Source organism: Rattus norvegicus, chromosome 10 (assembly GCF_036323735.1).
Source record: "Rattus norvegicus strain BN/NHsdMcwi chromosome 10, GRCr8, whole genome shotgun sequence".
NCBI classification, from domain to species: Eukaryota; Metazoa; Chordata; class Mammalia; order Rodentia; family Muridae; genus Rattus; species Rattus norvegicus.
Window position 1 is genome coordinate 53,725,615 of NC_086028.1, and position 22,948 is coordinate 53,748,562.

At 48.5% G+C, this 22,948-nt stretch overlaps 1 protein-coding gene across 13 annotated transcripts in view; it reads left to right on the forward strand.

Moving 5' to 3' along the window:
- Nucleotides 1-22,948, forward strand: part of Pik3r6 (phosphoinositide-3-kinase, regulatory subunit 6) — a 51,293-nt gene that overhangs the window by 22,794 nt on the left and 5,551 nt on the right. For 4 of the 13 annotated variants that reach the window (XM_039086575.1, XM_039086574.1, XM_039086579.1 and 1 more), the window contains 15 exons: nt 614-705; nt 1,368-1,436; nt 2,769-2,901; nt 3,072-3,141; nt 4,272-4,455; nt 5,791-5,953; nt 6,840-6,926; nt 7,912-8,326; nt 8,639-8,729; nt 10,394-10,516; nt 14,120-14,230; nt 17,690-17,777; nt 18,075-18,145; nt 18,858-18,948; nt 21,239-21,357. In XM_039086575.1, the coding sequence (XP_038942503.1) occupies nt 614-705; nt 1,368-1,436; nt 2,769-2,901; nt 3,072-3,141; nt 4,272-4,455; nt 5,791-5,953; nt 6,840-6,926; nt 7,912-8,326; nt 8,639-8,729; nt 10,394-10,516; nt 14,120-14,230; nt 17,690-17,777; nt 18,075-18,145; nt 18,858-18,948; nt 21,239-21,357 (1,907 nt within the window). Of the gene's footprint in view, nt 1-613; nt 706-1,367; nt 1,437-2,768; nt 2,902-3,071; nt 3,142-4,271; nt 4,456-5,790; nt 5,954-6,822; nt 7,730-7,911; nt 8,327-8,638; nt 8,730-10,393; nt 10,517-14,070; nt 14,231-17,689; nt 17,778-18,074; nt 18,146-18,857; nt 18,949-21,238; nt 21,358-22,948 lie in introns of those variants that run through there. The other 9 variants (XM_039086578.2, XM_039086577.2, XM_039086576.2 and 6 more) reach the window with 8 other exon arrangements.

A 22,948-nucleotide genomic window follows, 5' to 3' on the forward strand; every position in this document is an offset into this window, starting at 1 on the left:
GCTCCTCCCCACTGTCCCATCCTTCCAGCTCTGCCTCAGGAAGGGCCTGCCCTAGACTTCTTGGGTGAGGGGTTTCCAACCTAGCTGTCTGCTTGTAGACCTGGAAGGCTTCTCTGCTCCCTGGCTCAACTCTCCTGGTTAATATGTTATGACTACAGTTGGTGGCGGGGAATTAAAGCTGCAAAAGAAACAAAGTCTCAGGTAGAGAGGGACTGGGCTGCCACACTGCAGACAGTAATGGGACTCTGGTTACCTTCCCCGCTGCCACTGCCAAACAAAACTCTCTTCTAGGGCCTAGAATTATTCAGAAGGTGGCTGGGGCTCTGGGCCTGCACACGTTACTGCTCCATGCTCCACACATATGCTTCTGTCTGCTCTTGTGCCTCCCCTCTTGTTTCTGGCCTAGGAGCTCACTGCCAAGAAAGAGCTACAGATCAGGTGGCCATGGGAGGAGCTCACCACAAGCATCTGGGGTCAGCTCTTACAACAGGGTCAGATGTAGCTGGCTGGTCACACTCTAGGACTCAGGGACCAGGGGCCTGCTCAGAGGACTCCCCTCTAAGACCCTCTGGCCCCACCCAGCCATGATGGGTTTCCCTTTCTCCTGGCCCAGGCATGTGGAGATGGTCTCTGCACAAGAAGATGGAGAGAAATCCAGGAAAGAGCTCCGTTCTGGTCCGAATTCTGCTCAGAGAGCTGGAGAAGGTTGGTGCTCAAGTCTGAGGAAGGCAGCAGGGGTGGAGTGAAAAGAGGAGCCCCCTCAGGTTGGGGCTGCACCTGTGCAGATCTGTGCTTCCAAGTGTGGGTTGTTTGTGAACCACATGCTTGATTTTCCTTCATTGGTTTTTGTCTCAGCACTATTTTCTATTCATCCACTCCTATCGTTTCTTAAATCAGCATGTTTCAAGAAAGAAACTCCATAACGTAGCCATAAATGGAGAACCCACATCGCTGGGTAGAAATAGATATGTGTCTATTCTGCATATCTCTGTGGCAACCATTAAGGTTTATCTTTGTGCCACCTGAAATTATCCATGTCCCGCATGTTGCTGCTTGGAAAACACTGCTCCAAGTTGTCAATTAGCTTTGGCTCCTGTGTGGCATCTATGCAGTTTCCTTATCCTAACCGTTTGCACGAGGATTCCTCCGTCTCCCCTGCCCCTCACAAAGGACTCCCACATCCTTGCTTCTCCCTGCCCTACTCCCTTCCTCCTCTCTCCACAGCAGGCCAGTCCCCTTAACATAATACATTGCTGCCTTCCACCTCATCCCCCATCACCCCCAGCCTAACCTGCATTCTGTAGCTAGGATGCAGTGCTCCCTGGAGCACCCAGCCCAGCACCATGCTAGGGTCTCCTGTTTTCCAGGCAGAAAGCGAGGACGCACGGCGTGTCATCATACCCTTGCTGCTCACTCTAATGTCAGTGCTCACTAAGGTGAGAGGGGTGGGGGTCAAAGTGACTCACATGAGGCTGGGGACTATCAGGGGGGAAAAGCCACCACTCTCAAAGGGAATGAGAGGTCATTCATTCTGTAATCAAATATGGGTGACTGGAGTTGGAGAGGTGGCTCAGTGGGTAAGAGGACCCAGGTTCAATTCCCAGCACCCACATGATGGGAGCTTCAAGTCACAAGGCCCCATCCTGTCTCCCTAGTTGGTATCTAATCTCTGCTAGGGTGAGCCTGGTCTTGCCTCCCATACACTGAGTGCTTTCCTTTCTACCCAGAGGTAAAGTTGCACAGGCAATGGAGGAGTTGAGACGGTGCAGAGGACGGATAGAGAGCCTTTGATAGTGGGTGGGCCCTTGGGTTGTTCATTTGTGCATCATCACTGTGAGTAACAAGCTCCTAGTTCTGTAACATTCAAGAGACTGGAGGAAGCAAAACCGTTTCTAGTACTTGGTTCTGCATCACAGGGCTCATAGGGAATACGGGCCAAAATGACTGGCATGGCATTTTGGTGCATAAGAAATGTTTTTAAAATCCCCAGTCTCAGGAAATCCCTGCTCTCTTTTCCCCATAGAGTTAGCATCTTCACACTCCTCTAGCATGGTCCCTTTCCCAACTCTCCATCCTATTGGCCCAGTATCTAATGACTTATTTAATAACTACCCGGGGGCTTTGAAACCACCTCCTTCCTCTGAGTTCTGAGACAAACTGGGCGAGGGAGGGGCCTTGTCTGTGACTCTTTGGTGAGCTCTAAATGCAGACCGTACTAAAAATGGATCAGAAGTGTTGATTTCTTACAGTTGGTGATCTCTGCATAGGGGTGGGATATAAGAATAACAATGTTTTACACTCTTGGTTAAAGGAGCTGGTGTGGGCTGTGGGAAGTCACTGTGGTGTCTGGGAGGAGGGTGGGACTGGGCTCTGGGAAAGGAATCAAACACAGTGAGGAAGAAGGCAGAGGGGAGGAAAGGAAGCCTTTGGGCATTGTGGGGTACCTCATGGCTGTGAAATTCGTGGAGGTGCAGAGACTAGGGAAGTGACTCCAAGTTTTCAGGCTGGAGATGCTCAGAAAGGCCCCACACAGCTCCAGCATGGAGACTGGGACAGAACTGATCTGCCGAGAATTCAGGGATGGATTTCTGTCTTGCTGAGGTGGAGAGTGGTGTGGTAGGGAGGTCTCTCCAATGCTGGGATGTGAGAGCCTACAAACAGGGGTGTGAGAGCACAGAGCCAGTCTGGTCATCAGTCCCAACCCTCCTCCTTCCGTACCTACTCTCCATCCACTCCATCCAGACCCTTCAACCCCTCCCTCCCACCAGGCGACCGGCATCACGGAAGATCTATACCATAGAGCTTACACCTTCTGCACCAGGCTGCTGACCTTGCCAGCCCCCTACTCTACAGTCGCCTTGGACTGTGCCATAAGGCTGAAAACAGAGACGGCTGTCCCAGGTGAGAACTACTAGGCATCCGGCCACCCATGCTGCCAGGTAATACTACTCAACACCAGGCTGTCTTCTCCAGGAGGCCAACGTGCTCAATGCTCTCAGCTCCTTCCAGGAAGGGTGGAGAACTGGCGTGAGAGACCCAGAGGCTGGCTCACTGGTGTGGTTCATTTGCAGGTACGCTGTATCAGCGGACTGTCATTGCGGAGCAGAACCTGATAAGTGAGCTCTACCCTTACCAGGAGAGGTAAGAGGCCTGGGAGTTGGTTGCTGCCCTCTGTTCCCTCGAGGTGTTGGGAGCGGGCAACTGATCACTGACAGGAAGACAAAAGAGAAGGCTAGATAAAAAACAAACTTAGCAAAAAAAAACAAAAAACAAAAACAAAAACAAAAACAAACAAACAAACTTAGCAGAGCTTCCGTGTTGGCCCAACAATGACGCGCACTTCCAGTTCTAAGGGTGGTAATTGTATTGTTATCTTAGCTTGCTTCTTTGGCAGATTGACCCTGTCCCCGTGCAGAAGAGCCACATGGCCTAGGGCAACGCTGCTGTTCCACTCTTGTGCCCCTCTTGCCTTGCTTTGTGCCACATAGAAGCCATACCCAGCCAATCCAAGCAGCAAGAGACAGCTTCAGAATGCCCACTCTGCAGGGACTGAATCCTAGGGGGCTTTTCTCAATGAGTTCTCAGCTCTCAGATAAGATGGAGATCATCCCTGGCCCGTGTTTGGAAGAATATTAAGCATGAGGGTGGGGGAGTGCCTCTCTCTGCTGCAGGCAGGTTGTGGACTTAGCACTGAGGGACACTGTGTAGGTTTGAGACTTGGGAGCTATGCTCAAAAAGGATACTATGGAAAAGAGCACGCCGGGAGTAAGTCCTGGAGGAGAGGACAGGCACAGCACCCTGAGGGAGGAAAGAGAGGGTATGTCAGTTTTCTGGTGTGATCAAGGTGATGAGCAAAGATGGAGTCTATGTGGGTCCAGAGCTCCAGTACTCGAAGGGGATGTGGTTAAGGTCTCTCCAGAGCATGATGAGCACTGGGGCCAGGGTGCTGAGACCCAGGAAGCAGGACTTACATTGTAACTTCACTAGATGCAGGATGTAGCCTGCTTCCCCACAAGGAACCAGTAGACTGTTTGAATGGGACTCGAGCTGCCCCTCTGAAAGGGTTGTGCATCCTGCCTGCTGTGGTCCCTGCTTCTCCTACTTGCTGCCCTGCGTATAGGTTTTTGAACTTGAAGCTTATCTTTTTAAGGGGATTTAACAGCCAGAAAATGCTTTTGTTATTAGAGGCATTACACAACCTGGGTGAGGGAGCCACAAAGGTTTTGGAACGTCCGTCCATCCAGCAATCCATTCCGTTCTTGCCCTGCCAGAGTGTTTCTGTTTGTGGACCCCGAGCTGGTTTCTGCCTCCGTGTGCAGTGCCCTGCTGCTGGAGATCCAGGCAGCCCAAGAGCAGCAGACACCCGAGGCCTGCATGCGCCACGTGGTCTCCCATGCCTTACAGGCAGCTCTGGGAGAAGCCTGTCACACAGGTGCTCTGAACAGGAAGCTGCAGGTAATTAACCCCACCGCCTGGGCATCCAGTATACTCACTCCCTGTACTCTGCCTGCTTCTGGTCCATGGCACCCTTTCCCCAACAAGTTAACAGTTCATACATGTTTATTAAAGGAAATATGAAAACACACATAAGCTGCTGAAAGACAAAAATAAAAAAAAATCACTCACACATCTCTACTTAGAAATAATGAACATTTAGTATATTTCCTTAATAATGATGACATCAGTGACTAATAGCCAGTTTATTGACTGTTACTCCAGACACTGCGCTAAACCGATCACATTTCGGATTTCTCCTCCAGCACTGTGAAAGGCAATTACCATCTGCCTTGATGGATAGGAAACTAAGGCACAGAGAACTAATCGTATACTCGTGCTCCCACAGATGCAAAGAGACTGAGCTAGAATTTGAATCCCATGTCAGGCTTATGCCTTCTGGCTCGAACCCTGACTCTTCTGAACACGTGGAGCTATCAAACTCTGCAACTGCTTGATAGAATGTGTATTTTCCCATATCACTGGAAACATGGTCTGTGCAAACACATTCCTTGGGAAACCTGTACTTCTAAGGACTGCACAGTATGTGTGTGCTGATGCATTTAGCCGATGCTCGACTCCTGCTGTGGGGCATGCGATCAATTCTTATACTTACTTGTTTGCTAGCTTTTCTTTCTGATTCAGCCTCAGCCCAAGAAACTCTTCTGACTGGGAGTCAGCACCAGAGGCTGAACTTGTTGGGAATAGGGGAACAGGAGGACAGGTGCCATTAGGAGTGACATTCTTTGGTAACAGGCAAGGCTGGGCAAGACTAGATTCCATGCATGCAGAAGATGGAGAGGCTTCTCTGGGTGGAAGGGATTAGAACTGCTGCAGTGGGAGGAACCAGGCACCCAGAGTGAGAGGGTTCAGTTGTCTTCTGCTTGCCCTGATTCAGGAGGTGGGGAAGGATGCCAGTCAGGTTTTTTTCTCAGCCCGTTATTCAGACCCATCCCCTGCTTTGCCCATCAAAAGACATAGGAGCGTTGCTCCTTCTGTTCTTGTTTTCCATCCAGAGTTCTTCAACCTGAATCCCACCCACATCTTGAATACTTTATTTTGGTGGATTCTTCCTAGTTTTCTCCCCATCGTAGTGTGTGAAAGCCAGAAAGAAACGCCACTGCCCACCGGCAGGCAACGGGGGCTAGAGCCATAATGGGGCAGAATCCCAGGCTACCCAGCTCCCAGCCAAGGGTGGTGCCATGCTGGATTGTTGGTGGCCCTGCCCAATTTAGCATAGGAGAGAGGTAGGTGGGTTGGTGGGTAGACTTCAGGCTCCGATGTCGCTCCTCGCAGGCCAGCTCCCGTCGCGTACTAGAATACTATTTCCACGCTGTCGTGGCTGCCATAGAGCAGGTGGCTAGCGAGGACAGCCCCAGCCGGCTGGGACACCTGGAGAGGATGGAGGAGATTTACTGCTCGCTGCTAGGAACTGCGACCACAAGAAGGCGCTGCGTCGGTAAGCGGAGGGGGGCGGGGGGGGGGACTTGCTGAGAGATTGCCGACCGCAGGGGGCGCCAAAGAGCTAGGTTAGACAGAATGAGGTTTCTGAAGGCGTGGACCCCCTCAGGAGCCTGGGGACTGAGAGGAGAGTTAAGGGACTCCGCAGGCCAGGGACTAAGCCAAGAGGCTAATACAATCATGACAGCCCACAGCTGCAAAGCTCCTACTTTATCTCATTAATGCATACGCCGTGTGCTAAGTCAAATAATTTGTAAAGTTGGGAAGTAGAAATAATCATTGCCCCATTTTACAGAAAAGATTTTGAAACTGATTTAGAAAGAGGTTGAAAATTGTGCAGACTGACACACAGCTAGTGAGTGACAGAGCCAGTGTTTGGGTCTTGTTCTGGGCATAGTAACCGACAGATTGGATTCCCAGAACGCCTCCACAGAGGGTGGAAAGTAGCCAGTGTTGGCATTACTTATCCCTTGGAGTACCCTGCGACCTCCTTTCTGTTTGAATGTTGATAAAGACGTGCCACACAGGAGCGAGGTTATGAGTGGGCTTCAACGATCCAGAATGTGTGTGTCCTGCTGCAGTAGGATGATTCTAAGTGTGTCTTGTTTGCACAGTCACTCAGAGCAGCCATGAAACATGTCAGCCTCGCGTGTCAGAACATAGGGTCCCTGACTGCACCCATAGTTACAGGTGTGGGGGAAATGGGCTAGAAACCATAGCAGAGGTCAGTGCACCAAGCTCACCAAAGCTTAAACTTGGCAGCCCAGGCTGGACCAAGTGAGCAGGATAGTCCTATTTAGACTCCACCCTCTCAGTCTCCCTGGTCTTTTACTTTGCCTACAAGTCTCCTCACCACAGTCCCCACAGTCTGCTCCTTTCTTCAGGTGACCTCCTCCAAGACCGACTGCCAAGCATCCCCCTGCCCAGTCCCTACATCACCTTCCACCTGTGGACTGACCAGGAGCAGCTCTGTACGTGCCGGAGCCTCTGAGCTCCTGTAGAATTGGCTGAGAACCGTGGTGTATGTCTGCGTGTGTTCATGTGTCTGTGCTCCTGTCTGTGTTCAAGCTTTGTTCTCTGAGTTGGTCCACATGTCTGGACAAAATTGCAAATCTTTTCCAGGTTGGATTAGCCCAGTGCATTAGCCCTTGGTCTCTTGTATTCGTGTGAATGCCATCAATGTCTCCCAAAGGGAGGCAAGCAAAACCCATTATGGTACCTTCCACAGCATTCATTTCCCACTACTGTTGTGTCCTACTCCACTTCTCGTGGCTCTTCTAGCAAGTGAGGACAAGGACATCAATTTTGGTAGAAAGTATTGATCTGGAGTACTGGGTTCAAGTCTTGACACTTCCTTTTGCCCAGTGGGTCATGGTAGATCCCGTCTCTCTCTGAACCTAAAAGAGAAAACCTCCAAGTCTTCCCTGGAGCTGGTGGCCTGGTACCTGTGTCCCAGGGGGAGCTTCCCCACAGGAAGTGGGGTGTTGGGAGGGACCCAGGGGCAGCTAAATGTAGGAGGTGCTGGGTTAAGCATTGTCTTCTTTAGTACTGGAGTTTTACATGGGATTTTAATATGTTTATTGATTGACTGGATGTGGTGGTGCACACCCTTAATCCCTGTACTCAGGAGGCAGTGCCAGGCAGATCTCTGTGAGTTCAAGGCCATCCTGATCTACATGGTGAGTTCCAGAATTGCCAGGATTACATAGAGAGACCCTCTCTCAAAAAACAAAAAACAAAAACAAAACAAAAAAAAAACTAAAACAAAACAAAAGAAAGAAAAAGAAGAAATATATTTACTGAATGGCCTCCAGGACCATGGTGGCCCTTGTGAAGTGTCCCATGGGGGTTCAGGTGGACAGTGTTTGAGAATCAGGCGTTCTGGATTTCTGGGGAGCTGATCTCTCAACTTCAGGTGTCTTTGCCATCCTCACGCTCCCTGTTCTCCGGTCTCAGGGAAAGAACTGGTACTCTTCCTCCGCCCACGCTCCCAGCTCCGTCTCAGTGCTGATCTGGATGCCTTGGATCTACAAGGATTTAGGCCAGACCGGGACTTGGCCCGGGTGTCCACCGACAGTGGAATTGAACGGGACCTTCCTTTGGGGAACGATGAGCTCCCAGACCCCAGCAGCTCTGAGATGGAGCGAGCTGCACTTCAACGCAAGGGGGGCATCAAGAAGCGTGTGTGGCCCCCTGACTTCTTCATGCCCGGGAGCTGGGATGGACCCCCAGGGTTGCATCGGAGGACTGGAAGGCCTAGTGGGGATGGGGAGCTGCTACCTGGAGTCTCCAGAGTGCATACCGCCCGCGTGCTCGTGCTGGGGGATGACAGGATGGTAGGGCGCTTGGCCCAGGCTTACTACAGACTCAGGTAGGACCCCAAGGAAGGACTAGGGTATGGGCGGTTCTGGAATGGGCTGGTGAAGGATCCAAATGGGTATTAGAGGGATGGGAGAAAAGGCATGGGAGGGTAAGGAAGGACACTGCAGTGTATCTCCAGTGCCGAGCCATTAGCTTGACAAGAAATGACAACTGTTCCCATTTTGTAAACTGGTAAACAGAGGCTCAGAAAGATAGTACAAATTGCCCAAAGTCAATACCTGGTAGATGGCAAAGCCAAGACTATTTGATGCCAACACCCAGCCCTCGGCTCTTACCCATCCACCTTGCTGTCTGTTGCTAGGAAACGGGAGACCAAGAAGTTCTGCCTCACTCCTAGACTCAGCCTACAGTTCTACTACATCCCTGTGCTGGCACCTCAGGGGACTGGACAGGTGAGAGTCGGGGCCAAAACAACCATAGAAAAGGAGCAGAGGGGTCAAGAGTAGAGGTCTCAGCAGAGAAGCGAAGGAAAGGTGGGGACCCACTCGCAGTCTGGCTCCCAGACTGGGGATGAGGAGTTGGGGGCGGGGGGGGGGGAGGCGACAATTGCCTTAGACTGCAGAGTTGAGCGAGACTGGGGGAAAGGGTCTTCCAGATCAGAAGCTAGGACTCGGGTTTTGCCACAGTAGCCTCTCTGCGGGGCTCCCTCATCTTGTAGTGAAATTATTAGTGCTAATCAGAACGTTGAGGCATTTCCCCTCAGGGCTCTCCAGTCAGTAAAACCAGACCATGACCCCCCCGAGAGAGGAGATTAAGTATGAGCCAGAGTGAAGCAAGGTTGGTTTATTAAGTGGAGGTGAGAAAGGACATACTTAGGACAGAAAGAGACAGAGACAGAGACAGAGACAGACCAGGAACCCAGAGATAGCACAGAGACACAGAGACAGCACAGAGACACAGAGACAGTACAGAGACACAGAAAGAGAGGGAGGGGAGAGAGAAAGGGAGGGGGAGAGAGAGAGACAGAGAGAGAGAGAGAGAGAGAGAGAGAGAGAGAGAGAGAGAGAGAGAGGAGAGAGACTAAGGAAAAATGCAACTCGCCCAAGGCTTTGCAAGCGCCTACTTTAACCATACCTACAGTCAAAATTTTTGCTTTCTTGCTCAAAGGATGTAGTTTACAACCAACTTAAAACATGAGACAAAAAAATTATGTCCTGTCTAAAACGAAAAGAATCTGAGTGTTTTTACTTATCCTAAAGAATGTCCTCTAGTAAATGAGACTCTCCGATTTGAGAGAGGGCAACACAGGCACAGACACAATTAAACTCAAGGCAACACATTCTGGCCCTAAGAAAACATGGTGCATTTGTTGTTTTAATATTGGGGGGGGTTGTTTTTTTTGTTATATTGATACAGGGTTTTTTATGTATCTCTGACTGTCCTAAAGCTCCCTGGGTAGACCAGGCTGGCCTCAAACTCAGAGATCCCCTGCCTCTGCCTTCCAAGTGCTGGGATTAAAGGCGTACAACACCACTGCCTGACATGTTTTAACATCTTTGATTGAGATATTTTTTCTTTTTTTTTTTTTCTTTTTTTCTTTTTTTCGGAGCTGGGGACTGAACCCAGGGCCTTGTGCTTGCTAGGCAAGCGCTCTACCACTGAGCTAAATCCCCAACCCCGATTGAGATATTTTTTAGAAAAGGGAATAATGTCTCTTTAGGTCATCCTCACGGTGGAGGTTGTCAGCTGTGTTGAAATTCTTTGATGAGAGACTTTGCCTCCCCTGCCCTTTCCCTCCACAGGAGAGGAAGTCTGAGGTAGATGACCAGCGTTCATTAGAGTAACAGCAAGACCCAAGCAATACATCCCTCTGCCCTTTAGAAGCCAACAGTGTTTTTCAGTGTCAGACAAGTGGACCTCAGCAAAAGCCCTTCCACTTCACTTGAGTTTATGATATAGAACACTAATGTGTCTTCACAACAGTGTAGAAACTGAGTCCAAGTGATTAAAAGACTTGGCCACAGTCACTGAACATTGGGTCTTGGTATCTGGGGCACCCAGACTGGGAGGGAGGGACCGACAGGTCTGACTATCCCTGTATTCTTCGAATCCCTAGGATCCAGAAGCATCCAGGAAACCTGAGCTGGGAGAGCTGGCTTCCTTCCTGGGTCGAGTTGACCCTTGGTATGAAAGCACTGTCAACACCCTGTGTCCTGCCATCCTCAAGCTTGCTGAGATGGTAAGAGCAGCAATGAGGGAATGGGGGGAGGAGGGACAGGAGGACGGAGAGGAAGAGGGAAGGGAGGAGGGGGAAGACAGATGGTGAGAGAAATGTGAATGGCATGAATGAAGTTGAAGACATTTTTAATAGTTCAGATGGAGAGGGTGGTGGAGTCAGGAGGAGAACCCCCAACTAGATGCTGTGTGTGACCCCCTGACCACAGAGTCAGCCCCATTTAGTTCTCAGAGTGTAGGAACTGATGTCCCCAGGTGCTATTGTCACCATATTTATGTCTCCATTTTACAGGCCAGGTAGCTAAAGCAGAAAAAGAGTAGGTAACTTGCCCACACAGCAAAATAAATTGTGACGCACTGTCCCCCATCTTTGGAACCAGGTGGACTGCCTGCAGATTGCTTCTGCCATCACTTAATCATGATTGACAGGGCAGTATAGACTAGGGGGCGGGCATGACTGTCTCTTTAGCTATTCACGTTTATATCGGCTTGCTGTCAGAAATGCTGCACCGGGTGGGGGTGGGGGTGGTTAGTTTTTACACTCTGGCATTTGTCTGTCAGGGTTTCTACTTAGAATTTAATGTTTTCTGCTGTTAGATACAGAACTTTTGTTCTTCATGACTTCTTCCTTTGAAGGCTTTTTTTAAAAAAAAAAATCTCTCTTTTCACCTTGACATGGCTTCTGGGCGTTGAACTTGAGTCCTCAGGCTTGTGCAAAATACTTTGCTCTGAGCCATCTCTCCAGCCCCACAAATCTTGCCTCTTAAGGCCTGAGATCACAATACTCAAACAGCTTTACAGCCTGGATTTTTACATTTAAGTAATTATTCCCCACAGAAATAATTGCAGTGCTTCATCTGAGGTGTGTGTGCAATTTGACTTTTCCAAAGGTTTAGCCGATTAACCCAAGGCTGTTGATTGTCTAAACCATCCTGCCTCATCCATCTGATATTCTGCTGTATCCCTGGCTGCACTCCTATGTCTGTGTGATGCTCTTTTGGGGAGCCTGTGTTTTCATGGGTCTAGGCAGTACTGGAGGAATCAATATGATTCTATTTTTATGCCAGGAAGGGTAGGTCTACAATGTTATTTTTCTCTTATAGAAGATTTCAGAATATACTAGTTTACCTTTGCTGATAAACTTTAGGGTTTGCATGTTATTTTTACACTTTATTTATTTATATTAAAGATTCCGTTTATTCATTTTGTGTGCGTGTGCATGCACATATGTGTGCAGGTGCCTGTGGAGGTCAGAAGAGGGCATTAGGTCCCTTGGAATCAGAGTTACATCTAGTTGTGAGCTTCCCAACAAAGATGCTGGGAACCTAATTCAAGTCGCCAAAGGAAACAGCAAGTGCACTTAACCTAACCACTGAGCCACTGAGCCACTGAGCCATCTCACCAGAACGGTCTTTTTTTTTTTTTTTAAATTTTATTGAGATTTTGATTAAAAAGAGAGAATCAGCCTCTTTCATATATTAATCCTCTCTGGGGGCATACTATAATTCCATAAGTGCTTTCTTTTATGCCGATGGGGACTGCAGTCTTACCTATGTGACTTCTACCCTTCTCGCTAACTTCCTTCTTATCTGGTAGCGCACTTCTTGTCATGGTGAGTACATGTTTCTTTAATTCTAGTGAGAAAGAATGTGATGCCCATCACACAGGAAGCTACCGATTTATACATTTTATTTATCAAGTTACTCATTTGTTTCTTAAAAGGTCAGGGTTTGAAAACATAGCCCAAAGCATACCCATTTGATTTTTGGCTGGCTGCTGAGCTAAGGTCTCCATTGTGTTTCTTACCTGCCTCGTTGGGACATCATCTTACATGTTTTATGAACACGAAGATGTCTGACTGTGCGTGTGCATGTTTTCTGAATAGCAACTGAAGATGATTTCACACACACACACACACACACACACACACACACACACACAAAAGACTGTTTAGCAGGGCATTAAAATACATTTTATCTTGAAAGTCAGAGTTTATGGGACAGTCCATTGGCTCTTCTCTTCTGCTGGTAGCTTTTCTTCCTACCAAGACACAGAAAAGATTTTGCTTCATTTCTCTTCTCTCTCTCTCTCTCTCTCTCTCTCTCTCTCTCTCTCACATAATTAATCATATGTATGGCCTTTCCAAAAGCAGCTACCATGAGGGGCCTGGAGACTCTGTGAGCAATGACATGTCGTCAGAATGCTGTATTCTCAGCGTAATGGGGAGGTGATTGAGACAGGGTTTCTCTGTATAGCCTTGGCTATCCTGGAACTCACCCTGTAGACCAGGCTGGCCTTGAATTCACAGAGTTCCACCTGCCTCTGCCCCCTGAGCAATGGGATTACAGGTGTGCACTCCCTCGCCTGGTTGAGCATGATCTTTTTATGGGAATACTTCAATGAACCAGACGTGAGAGAGTCAGATACTCAATGTTTAAGACAAGTCCGAGTCTTTTGCCAACTGTGGCATCATAGCTTGGAGCATTCCCAGCCTGGAAATCCTAAACTTGAAAATGCTCTAATACCCAAAACATTTCAAGCACTACCCTGATGCCACAAGTGGAAAATTCCATACCTGTCTGCACGTGACAGGTCAAAGTCAAGACACAAGCACACAGAAAATGTGTGAAATTATCTTCAGGCTAAGAGGAAGAGGTACCTGTGAGACAAAATGCATTACACTTGAGCCCCATGGCCAAGATATTTCATCATCTACACATAAATGTTCCATTACCTAAAGGGGGGAAAACATGAAGTTAAAAATACTCCTGTGGGGGCTGGGGATTTAGCTCAGTGGTAGAGCGCTTACCTAGGAAGCGCAAGGCCCTGGGTCCGGTCCCCAGCTCCGAAAAAAAGAACCAAAAAAAAAAAAAAATACTCCTGTGGTTCCAAGCATTTTTGGTAAGAGGTAGTCAGCCTGTACTCTAGTCTACATAGACGTTCCACTCTCTGTGAAGATCATTCACTTTACTCACAGGGCTAAGGAAGCCACAGAAGACAAGGGGCTGAGTCCACTCCCAAAAACGTGTAAATATTACTGATTTGTTTATTTTGAGACAGAGTCTCACTGTGTAACTGAACTCAAGAAATTTTTTTGCCTCGGCCACCCAAGGAGCAGGAATTACAGCACATGTCACCACACTTAGTTTGTTAGTGAGTTTATGGATAGTTGGCCAGAGCTGAAAGGGAAATCATCTGGTCAGGTAGCTCAACCTTATTTCTCCCTTGAAGATTACTCAGGCCTCAAAAGGTTTGAATAACCTTTACCCCCAGGCTTCCAGATACTAAGTAACCAATCTGAGCCTAGAAAGATACAGGCTTTCATCACCAGTTGCATTTCAAGCAGCTAGCACAGTGTCCAAAAGCTCACTGAGTCTGTGTGAATGAAATTAACCCGGTTCCCTGAGAAGACTGAGTTTTGTAGTTCGTATTTTGGTCAGAAGTAAAAAACAGAGGGCCGAGAAGGCTTAGAGCACATTGAAGGATTGGTCAGACTTGGACCTCACAGAAAGCATGGGAGGTTTTGGAGTTTCTCACTGAAAATGGTGCCTCCCCTAGCAGCCTGGAGGTGGGTGGCTGCTGAAGACACTGCCCCTGTTCCTCACAGCCTCCCTGTTTGGACACATCCAGGACCGTGGACCCCTTCATCCTGGATGTCATCACTTACTATGTTCGCATGGGCACCCAACCCATCTATTTCCAGCTCTACAAGGTTAAGGTAAGTCCCCACCCACCCCCCGAGTTTCCCAGGTACCATGAGAGCCTGCAGGACCCTGTTAAGGTGCCACATAAACCCTCTGGCTCTGGGGAGATACTGATCACTTAGCTGCAAGTCTGTCCCTGGCTGCTCTTAACAGCTTCGTTTTAGTGTCTGGACAAACCAGTTCATTCTTAACTTCAACGACTTCATATTCAAGCAGGTTGGGAGTCAGAAGTAGGCTGTTCTGAATCGGCTTTTGTCCTCTGCCTACAAATTCCCAAGGCACTGCTGTTTTCTCTCTTCGGCCTCTTGGAGACCTTTGGACCCCGAATAGACTCACCTCCGTCCTTCCCTCTCATATCAGCCCTTTTCCTTTACTGCCAGGTGATTCTTTATTTGAACCATCCCGCTGCCTCATTTGTTTCCCGTTGTTTCCCTGACTTTCTTCCCAACAAAACTCAAGCCCAGAGCGGTAGTACCGCAAGGCCCACTTGGAACAAAGACCCAAGACGATTTGGCTTTGGCGTGGCAAGCCTCTGGTGTGCACCTTCATCCTGGCCGATGGAGATCCCCAGCCAGTTTCCTCTTTCTCTGAGACAGTGGCTGTTTATCACTTTCCTGAAGCCTTTCCCTTCAGCAAGTGACTTCCCTACCATTAGGTCCCCTGAATGTCCTCTCTGTACCCAGAATGCATCACGTCCATTCCAATTCTCACAGGGCCTCTCCTGGTGCACACGGACTGGACCTCCTCCATCCAGTTCAGTACAAATTCCTCCACCTAGGCCCTTGACTGGAATGATGCCCCTTCTCCTGGACCCTCCCTCTTAGCCATTCAGTTTTACCTGACTCCGTCATTTTGCACTTGCTCACCTTAACTCAGAACAATGGTATGTTCTAAACCCATGAAACCTCCGTCTGTTTTCCCATTTAGGGCGTTTATAACATTGAACTTCAAAGGTCAGACTTTCTCCAGGTCTCAATTGTCTCTCCTTCTGTGTTTCACTGTCCATACCTTTGATGGCATTAAACGGTGGGAGAGAATTTAGCTTTCAGCTTTTTCCTTCGGTAGGTAGGACCGGTTTGTGGAGGCCTTGGTTTCTTCCTTGTCCGCCCTGAGGTGGATTAGCTCTCCAGTGTAGATTCCTAAGTGGTCCTTACTGCAGGACATAGGAAGTAGCTGGCACACACCTACAGACTGGCTTTACTCTGCCCAAGGCCTGAAAGCTAAAGTACACAGATGCGCTGAGTCCTGGGGTCCAACCCACAGTGAGGTAGCATTCTGGAGTCCCCAGCCAGGGACCGCGAGGATCTCACTGCTCTCTACCTAACTTGGATTCAGCCACTCCTTTAGATTTGCAGAATCCCGCTGCAGAGACCTGCTCGGCTCTGTGCCAGATCCTCAGGTTCTGTTTTCTCCCAGGACGTTCAAATATGTTTCAGGCTCACACCACAATGTGTGGACCAGACAACGTCACAGAAAAAAAAAGATGGTAATTTACATAAGAAATTAGGTATTTGGATTATCTTAAGTTTTATGGTCGTGCCAGACAGAGAAGTGTGTACCTGTAGCCCCAACACCTGGTAAGTTGAGGCAGGAATATCGCCATTTCCAGGCCAACTTGAGCTGCACAGGGAGACCCAGCCTCAGAAAACAAAAAAAGATTCATCGAGGAGATGGATTTGATCAGGTAGTGTGTAAATAGACAGATTAAGGTTTTAAGACACAGCTGCAGACAGTTACGTCAATCGTGTCATGTGTGAGCGTGAACATGAGGGAAGATGACTCAGTGGTTAGTAGCACTTGTTCTTTCAGAGAACCTGGGTTTGGTCCCCAGCACCCACATGGTGGCTCACAACTGTCCATAACTCAGTTCAAGGGTGTGCATCCATTTGAGCAAAATAATTATATATATAAATAAATCTTTTTCCTATTTCTTTTGATTGATTGATTGATTGATTGATTGATTTTTGAGACAGGATCTCTTTATGAAGTCCTGGCTGTCCTAGAACTTGCAATGTAGACAAGGCTGGCCTTGAACTCACAGAGATCTGCCTTCTGCCTCCCTAGTATTTTTCTTTATTCTGGCTAGCTCTCAAATAAATCAGACAGAGACTATCAGATTTATTTAATAGGCTTTATGATATAATATCTAAACGGTTATTAATCTATTCTAATCCTCTAAGCTAATCTGGCTACCTCACAGCCAAATCCCTTAGATACTTACATTTTAGAATTGATCTGTCCCTCTCTGTTCCAGGTGTGTCTCCTGGACTCACTCCTTGTGGGAAATTCCCCCCTCTCTCTTTCTCCCTCCATCCCTCCCTTCTCCTCCCCTTCTCCTCCCCTTCTCCTCCCCTCCCCTTCCCACCCCTTCCCTCCTTGGAATAGGAAGTCCAGCCCTGTTCTCTCCTCCGCTCAGTTATTGACTGATGAGCTTTTATTGACAAATCAGAGAATAAGCAGAGAGCAATGTTTATATAACATTGAGGCAGAAGGTTCGTAGAATAAGCATTACAATGCAGATAAATCAGCATTTGAATAATGCAAGGATACTCTTTACACAGCACACAATGCCAATGCAAATCTTTTTTTCTTATTCCTTATTGTTTTATATTTATTTTATGTATTTATTTTGGTTCTTTGAGACAGGGTCTCTTTACATAGTCCTGGCTGTCCTGGAACTTGCTATGTAGACCGGGATGGCCTTGAACTCACAGAGATCTGCCTTCCTCTGCCTCCCCACACTACCTAGTATCTTTTTTTTTTTTTTTTTCGGAGCTGGGGACCAAACCCAGGGCCTTGCGCTTGCTAGGCAAGCGCTCTACCACTGAGCTAAATCCCCAACCCCCGACACTACCTAGTATCAAAGGTATGCGTCACCACACACAGATTAAAATAAGTCTTTAAAATAGAACAAAATGGTAAATACAAATTATACATATTTGTGGCTAAGACATGCCATTTTATGATATGTCCACACAAAACTCTATTAATTGGGCTGGCTAATGTGCACATTTACTTCACCCTTACATGTTGTGCCACAAGCACTTACAACCTACTTACCACTCTGATTAAAAATATAATGTTGTTACAAACTGTGGTCCCCATGTTGTTCAGTTGCTCCCTGGACCTTACTGCTCCTATAGAGCTGGCATTTTGTATCTTTTACCAGTGTCTGGCAGACAGTTTGATCAGAATGAATAACTCCTGATTCTTTCTTTACACTCATTTGTTTCGGGAAGGACTTGGATGTAAGTGACAGGAACTTTTCAAATCAGCTTAGTAAACCGGAGGCATTATTAGCTTACACTGCTGAAGAGGTCCGGACTGACGTGGCTGTCACTCTGCAGCTCAAAACTTAGCATAGGCAGGTGGGTGGGTGGAGTTCCTCAGGGTGGGGGGACAGAAGCTTTCTCTAAACTTCCTCCTTCCCCCTTTCCTTCTTTCCTTCCCTCCCTTCTCCCTTTCCTTTCTAGATCTTCACCAACTTGAGTCATGACCCTATAGAGGACATTTTCCTCATGGAGCTGAAGGTGAAGACCCAAGATTCCAAGTCCCCCAAAGGTGAGCTTCTACTCCCCTTTTCCCAGAGCTCACCCTGGTTCTGCTGCCCCTACCCTCACTCTCTTTTTCTCTCACTAGATGTCACCCCCAAAGTCACCTTACTGTGTTATAGGACTTTGCAGAATGCCAGGGCCACACTTACCTCTGTCTCAGGACAGTCCCAGACTGAAGGGCCATCTTCCCAAGATGTTGCCTCTCCATCCAAGGACAGCTGCCCTGCCAGATCCATCCAGCAGCTATGCCTCAGAGACATGGGGAAGGGGCTCTCACCTTATACCCTCTCTTATTTTCTCTCAGAGGGCTCTTCACCCCGAAGGAGAGGGGCGGCTGAGGGCACAGGAGCTGAACTGTCCATGTGCTACCAGAAGGTCAGTGTCATTGGCATAGCCAACAGGAACCCAGGAGGCACAGCGAATGAAAACCAACCTCTGGGGGTTATAGACAGAGCCAAAGGAGTCCCTGAGCCCTTTCTTGAAGATACCACCAGACTCTTTCAGCCTCCGGAGCAATCTGCAAGGATGGTGTAGGGTCAAGGTTGACCTTACATGTAGACAGTGAGGCAGGGTGCTCTGAGAAATTGGAAGTTGGATGAGCATAATGGTACATGTCTTTAAGCCTAGCATTTGGGAAGCAGAGGAAGGTGGATCTCTGTGAACTTGAAGCCAGCTAGGACTATATAGTGAGACCCTGTCTTTAAAAAAAACAAAAGGAGGGGGCTGGGGATTTAGCTCAGTGGTAGAGCGCTTACCTAGGAAGCGCAAGGCCCTGGGTTCAGTCCCCAGCTCCGAAAAAAAGAACCAAAAAAAAAAAAAAAAACAAAACAAAAAAAACAAAAAAAACAAAAGGAAAGAAAGCTAGTTTCTTGTTCAGAACCTTCTTCCTTGCAAGCTACCCATCTAGAGTTTGATTGGCTCCGTGGGGATTAGGAATGGCTAAGTCTCTGCCCACAGGCCCCTTACTGGTACCAGTACCCAGGGAGAATCTCAGGGTAGGGTGAAAGCACAGGAGAAGTGAGACAGGAAGATACGGGGGAGGAGCAAGCCCTTGGGACCTCCTCTTCAGCTCAATTCCCATCCCCAGGCCCTGCTCAGCCACAGACCCAGAAAGGTCACTGTTTCTCTGCGGGCCACCGGGCTGGTCCTGAAGGCCATTCCAGCAGGTGACACTGAAGGTGAGGAGCTGGGAATGCAGAGTGAGGAGATGGGAGAGATGAGGAGAAAACAGGTTGGCTGCTAGGAGATAGGGAAGTCAAGGTTGGGGGAGTGGCGGTTGGGCGTGGCCGCATCTGGGCGTGGCCGCATCTGGGCAGGGCAGTGGCCTGGGGTAGGGGTGGGGTGGGTATCTCATAACTTCCTGCCATCAAAGAGCTCTGGTTGGGAAAGCAGAAACCTGCTGTCTTGAATAAAGCGAGACCCCTGCCCTCAGGTGGTCCACTGCCAGACAAATCAGACTATCCCAGCCTTGGGCTTGCACAGCTGGAAGGTAGAAGGACCTAGGGATGGGAGCAGAAGGCCTCCCCACTCTGAATTAGGCCTGCAGAGCTGGCAGCTTTCTGCTGGGAAGTGTTGGATTTACATATTGTTCCAAAATAAAAATAAATGAATGAATAAAATGGAGTGACCGTAAAAAAAAAAAAATCTACATATGTAGACATAACTCACCGTCAATATTAGCTTTTCCAAAGAGCTCCCGGACTTCTGGAAGGATGAAAGGTGGCGACACAGACTACTAGCACCAAACACATTTTTCAGGGGCTTAATTTAGCAGCACTCTGTTAGGTGCAGGACTTTTTTTTCCTGAGCACGTGAACTCTCTGTGACCGATATTATCATTATTCCTAACTCCTTCCTGAGGGGAAACAGAAGCAAAGGAAATAACTCCCTCCACAGGAAGTTTACATCCACAGAAGTCCCAGAACCTGCTCTGAACCAAGCACGTTCACCTGATGCTCCTGTCCCCCAGTCTCTGAGAACTGCACAATTCCAGTTTAGGCTTCAGGGATGTGACCCACACAGACTTGGGGGAGATCATTTTTTTTTCTTTTTTCTTTTCTTCGGAGCTGGGGACCGAACCCGGGGCCTTGCGCTTGCTAGGCAAGCGCTCTACCAACCCCGGGGGAGATCATTTTTAAACATACAAGAAAGTTCACGTAGGCAGAAATGTATCTGCTCACCACTCTCCCCACAGTAGGCAGAGCGCATCCGGCACACCGCAGATGCTCGATGGGTTGGTGTAGTCGCCAACCAGGTCTATAATCCCAGCACTTAGGAGGCTGAGGCAAGGATATCATGAATTCCAAGTCTGCTGGGCCTACATTGCCTGGTTATGTAGGACGATATGAGACCTTGTGGAAGAAGAGGAAGAAGAAAGGGGAGGAGGAGGGACAGGAGAAGCATTGCATTCCTTCCTTTTCCTTCGTAAGACCCTCACTTGTTAATTGTAACCCCAAGCCCATCACAGCAGGTGACACCAGAACCATCCGCCAAAGCACAAAATCCTCTAAGCAGCATCTTCAGTTGGCATGGAGGCCCCAAGCCTGACACTGGTCACACGATGGGGACTTTTTGTTACAGTGTATACTATTAAGAGAGTGGGTCGGGGCACATTTAAGGTCCCAGGTTGAATTTCTAACACTACTGAATGCACTTAAAAGAATTATGCAGGACAGTGGTGGCGCACACCTTTTGTTCAAATACCCAGGAGGCAGAGGGGCAGAGGGGCAGAGGGGCAGAGGGGCAGAGAGGCAGAGGCAGAGGCAGAGGCAGGGGCAGGGGCAGGGCAGGGGCAGGGGCAGGGGCAGGGGCAGGGGCAGGGGCAGGGGCAGGGGCAGGGGCAGAGGCAGAGGCAGAGGCAGAGGCAGAGGCAGAAGCAGAGGGAGAGGCAGAGGCAGAGGCAGAGGCAGAGGCAGAGGCAGGTGGATCTCTGTGAGCTCAAAACCAGCCTGGTCTACAGAGTCAGTTCCAGGAAAGCCAGAGCATCACAGAGAAACCCTGTCTCAGAAAAACAACAAAATAAAACACAAAGAAAGGGGGCTGGGGATTTAGCTCAGTGGTAGAGCGCTTACCTAGGAAGCGCAAGGCCCTGGGTTCGGTCCCCAGCTCCGAAAAAAAAAAAAGAACCAAAAAAAAAAAAAAAAAAAACACAAAGAAAGGCAAAGCCCAGTGTGGTGGCGATGCCTTTATCCCAGCACTCAGGAAGCAGAGACAGGTAAATCTCTGAGTTCCAGGGCTACACGAGACCATTTTCTCAATCTGTAACTCTGGAGTTTGGAGTGGTGATCACTTTGGGTTCAGAAACATGGGTGATTCTCCAAGGAAGGAGATGGGAGAGGAAGAAAAAACAGAAGCTTGGTTAGGGCCAACATGGAACCCAAAAGTAGAGGCTGCCGGGCAGGGTAAACTGGAAGCAGTATGGGAAGCAGTATGGGGTCTTCCCACTCACATACCCCCCATTTCATTCAGTTTCAGGGTTCTCCCACTGTACCTCACCAAATGCTGCTTCTGCTGCAGACTGCTCCTGTCTGCACGTCAGTGTGACAGAGGTGGTCAAGACCTCCAATCTGGCAGGAAGGTCGTTCACGGTGAGTTTGTATGGACTAGGAAGCGGGGACAGGCAGAGGGTAACAGGCAGCTGGTGAGGGAGCCCAAGGGGAAGGTACTCAGAGAGGGAGAGCTGACAGTGGCCCTTCATGCCTGCTGTGGCACTTTCCAATCAATGTGGGAGATGCAAAGGCTCTGTGGTGTAAGGAAGGCACGGAGTCGCTGACTTCCTTCCATCTGCAGCCTATTTGAGGACTAATATCCCTGACAGCCACATTTGCCCACATATGTCACCCCGGCCACTCCCACATGGCAGATGGCCCCTATGCAACCCACTCATCCTCTTTGCTTCTCTGATCACCCTTGCCCCTCGGCTTTGCCTTGGCTGACATTTAGTGATCAAGGTATGAGACTCACTCATTTCCTTCCTCTCCGATGGCCTCTCTCAACTTCACATAACACTTAACCTGACCTCAGAGTCCCGTGACCCCACCTGAACTGTGCTCTCACTGACACGGGCTCCTGTGCATCAGACAGGCTGGACGCTCATAGCATCTGGGATAAGTCCTGCACCTCACTGACCAGGCCCCAGCAAACTCTCGCTCACGCAGAGCATTGATGCCACTCAGCACCTTTCCTGTTAGTCCTTGGGGTCTCTTTCTGCTTTCTCTGCCTTTGATTCCTCTCCCCCCTCTCCTTCCTCCACAAATGCTCAGGTCTTCTTTCCATCCTAGAAACAGATAAGAAATTTTACCCTCGCCATGTTTTCTCTCTGGCTACCAGATGCAGGTCATTTCTCCTATGTCACTCAAGCTTTTAAAAAGATACTTCTAGGGGACTAGAGTGATGGCTCAGCTGTTAAGAGCACTGTCTGCTCTCCCAGAGGTCCTGAGCTCAATTCCCAGCACCCACATGATGGCTCACAACCACCTGTAATGGGATCTGATGCCCTCTTCTGGTGTGTCTGAAGACGGTGACAGTGTACTCGCATAAAAATTTTTAAAAAATCTTTAAAAAAAAAAAAAAGATACTTCTAGAAGTTTGAGGTTCTTATCCAAGACTCCTTTGCCTGCAAGCTATGGCTTTGAGCTTTACCTCTTTGAAGCAAAGTCACCCTGTGTTGCAAAGCCACTGTCCCTTTTCAGCCCTTCCACTTGTTCATCTCAAGGCAGTGTTGTCGTCTACATGTGAGAAGTAAGTTTGCTTGTGATCTCAGCACATGTTTAGGATGACAGGTAACATTTTTGAGTATAAAACAAATACTTTGGTTTGTTATTATATATTCTAATATAATTGACAGATACAGTGATTAATCGTCTATAGCAATGTTTTTGCTCAAAATATGTGAAAACAGGCTGGGAACTGGAGTGCACGCTTTTTTTTTTTTTTTTTTTGGTTCATTTTTTCGGAGCTGGGGACTGAACCCAGGGCCTTGCGCTTCCTAGGTAAGCGCTCTACCACTGAGCTAAATCCCCAGCCCCTGGAGTGCATGCTTTTAACCAGCACTCTGGAAACAGAGGCAGGTAGATCTCCGTGAGTTCAAGACCAACCTGGTCTACATAGTGAATTCCAGGCCAACCAAGAGAGACCCCATTTAATATCTACATGTTACATACTATATTAGCATATACT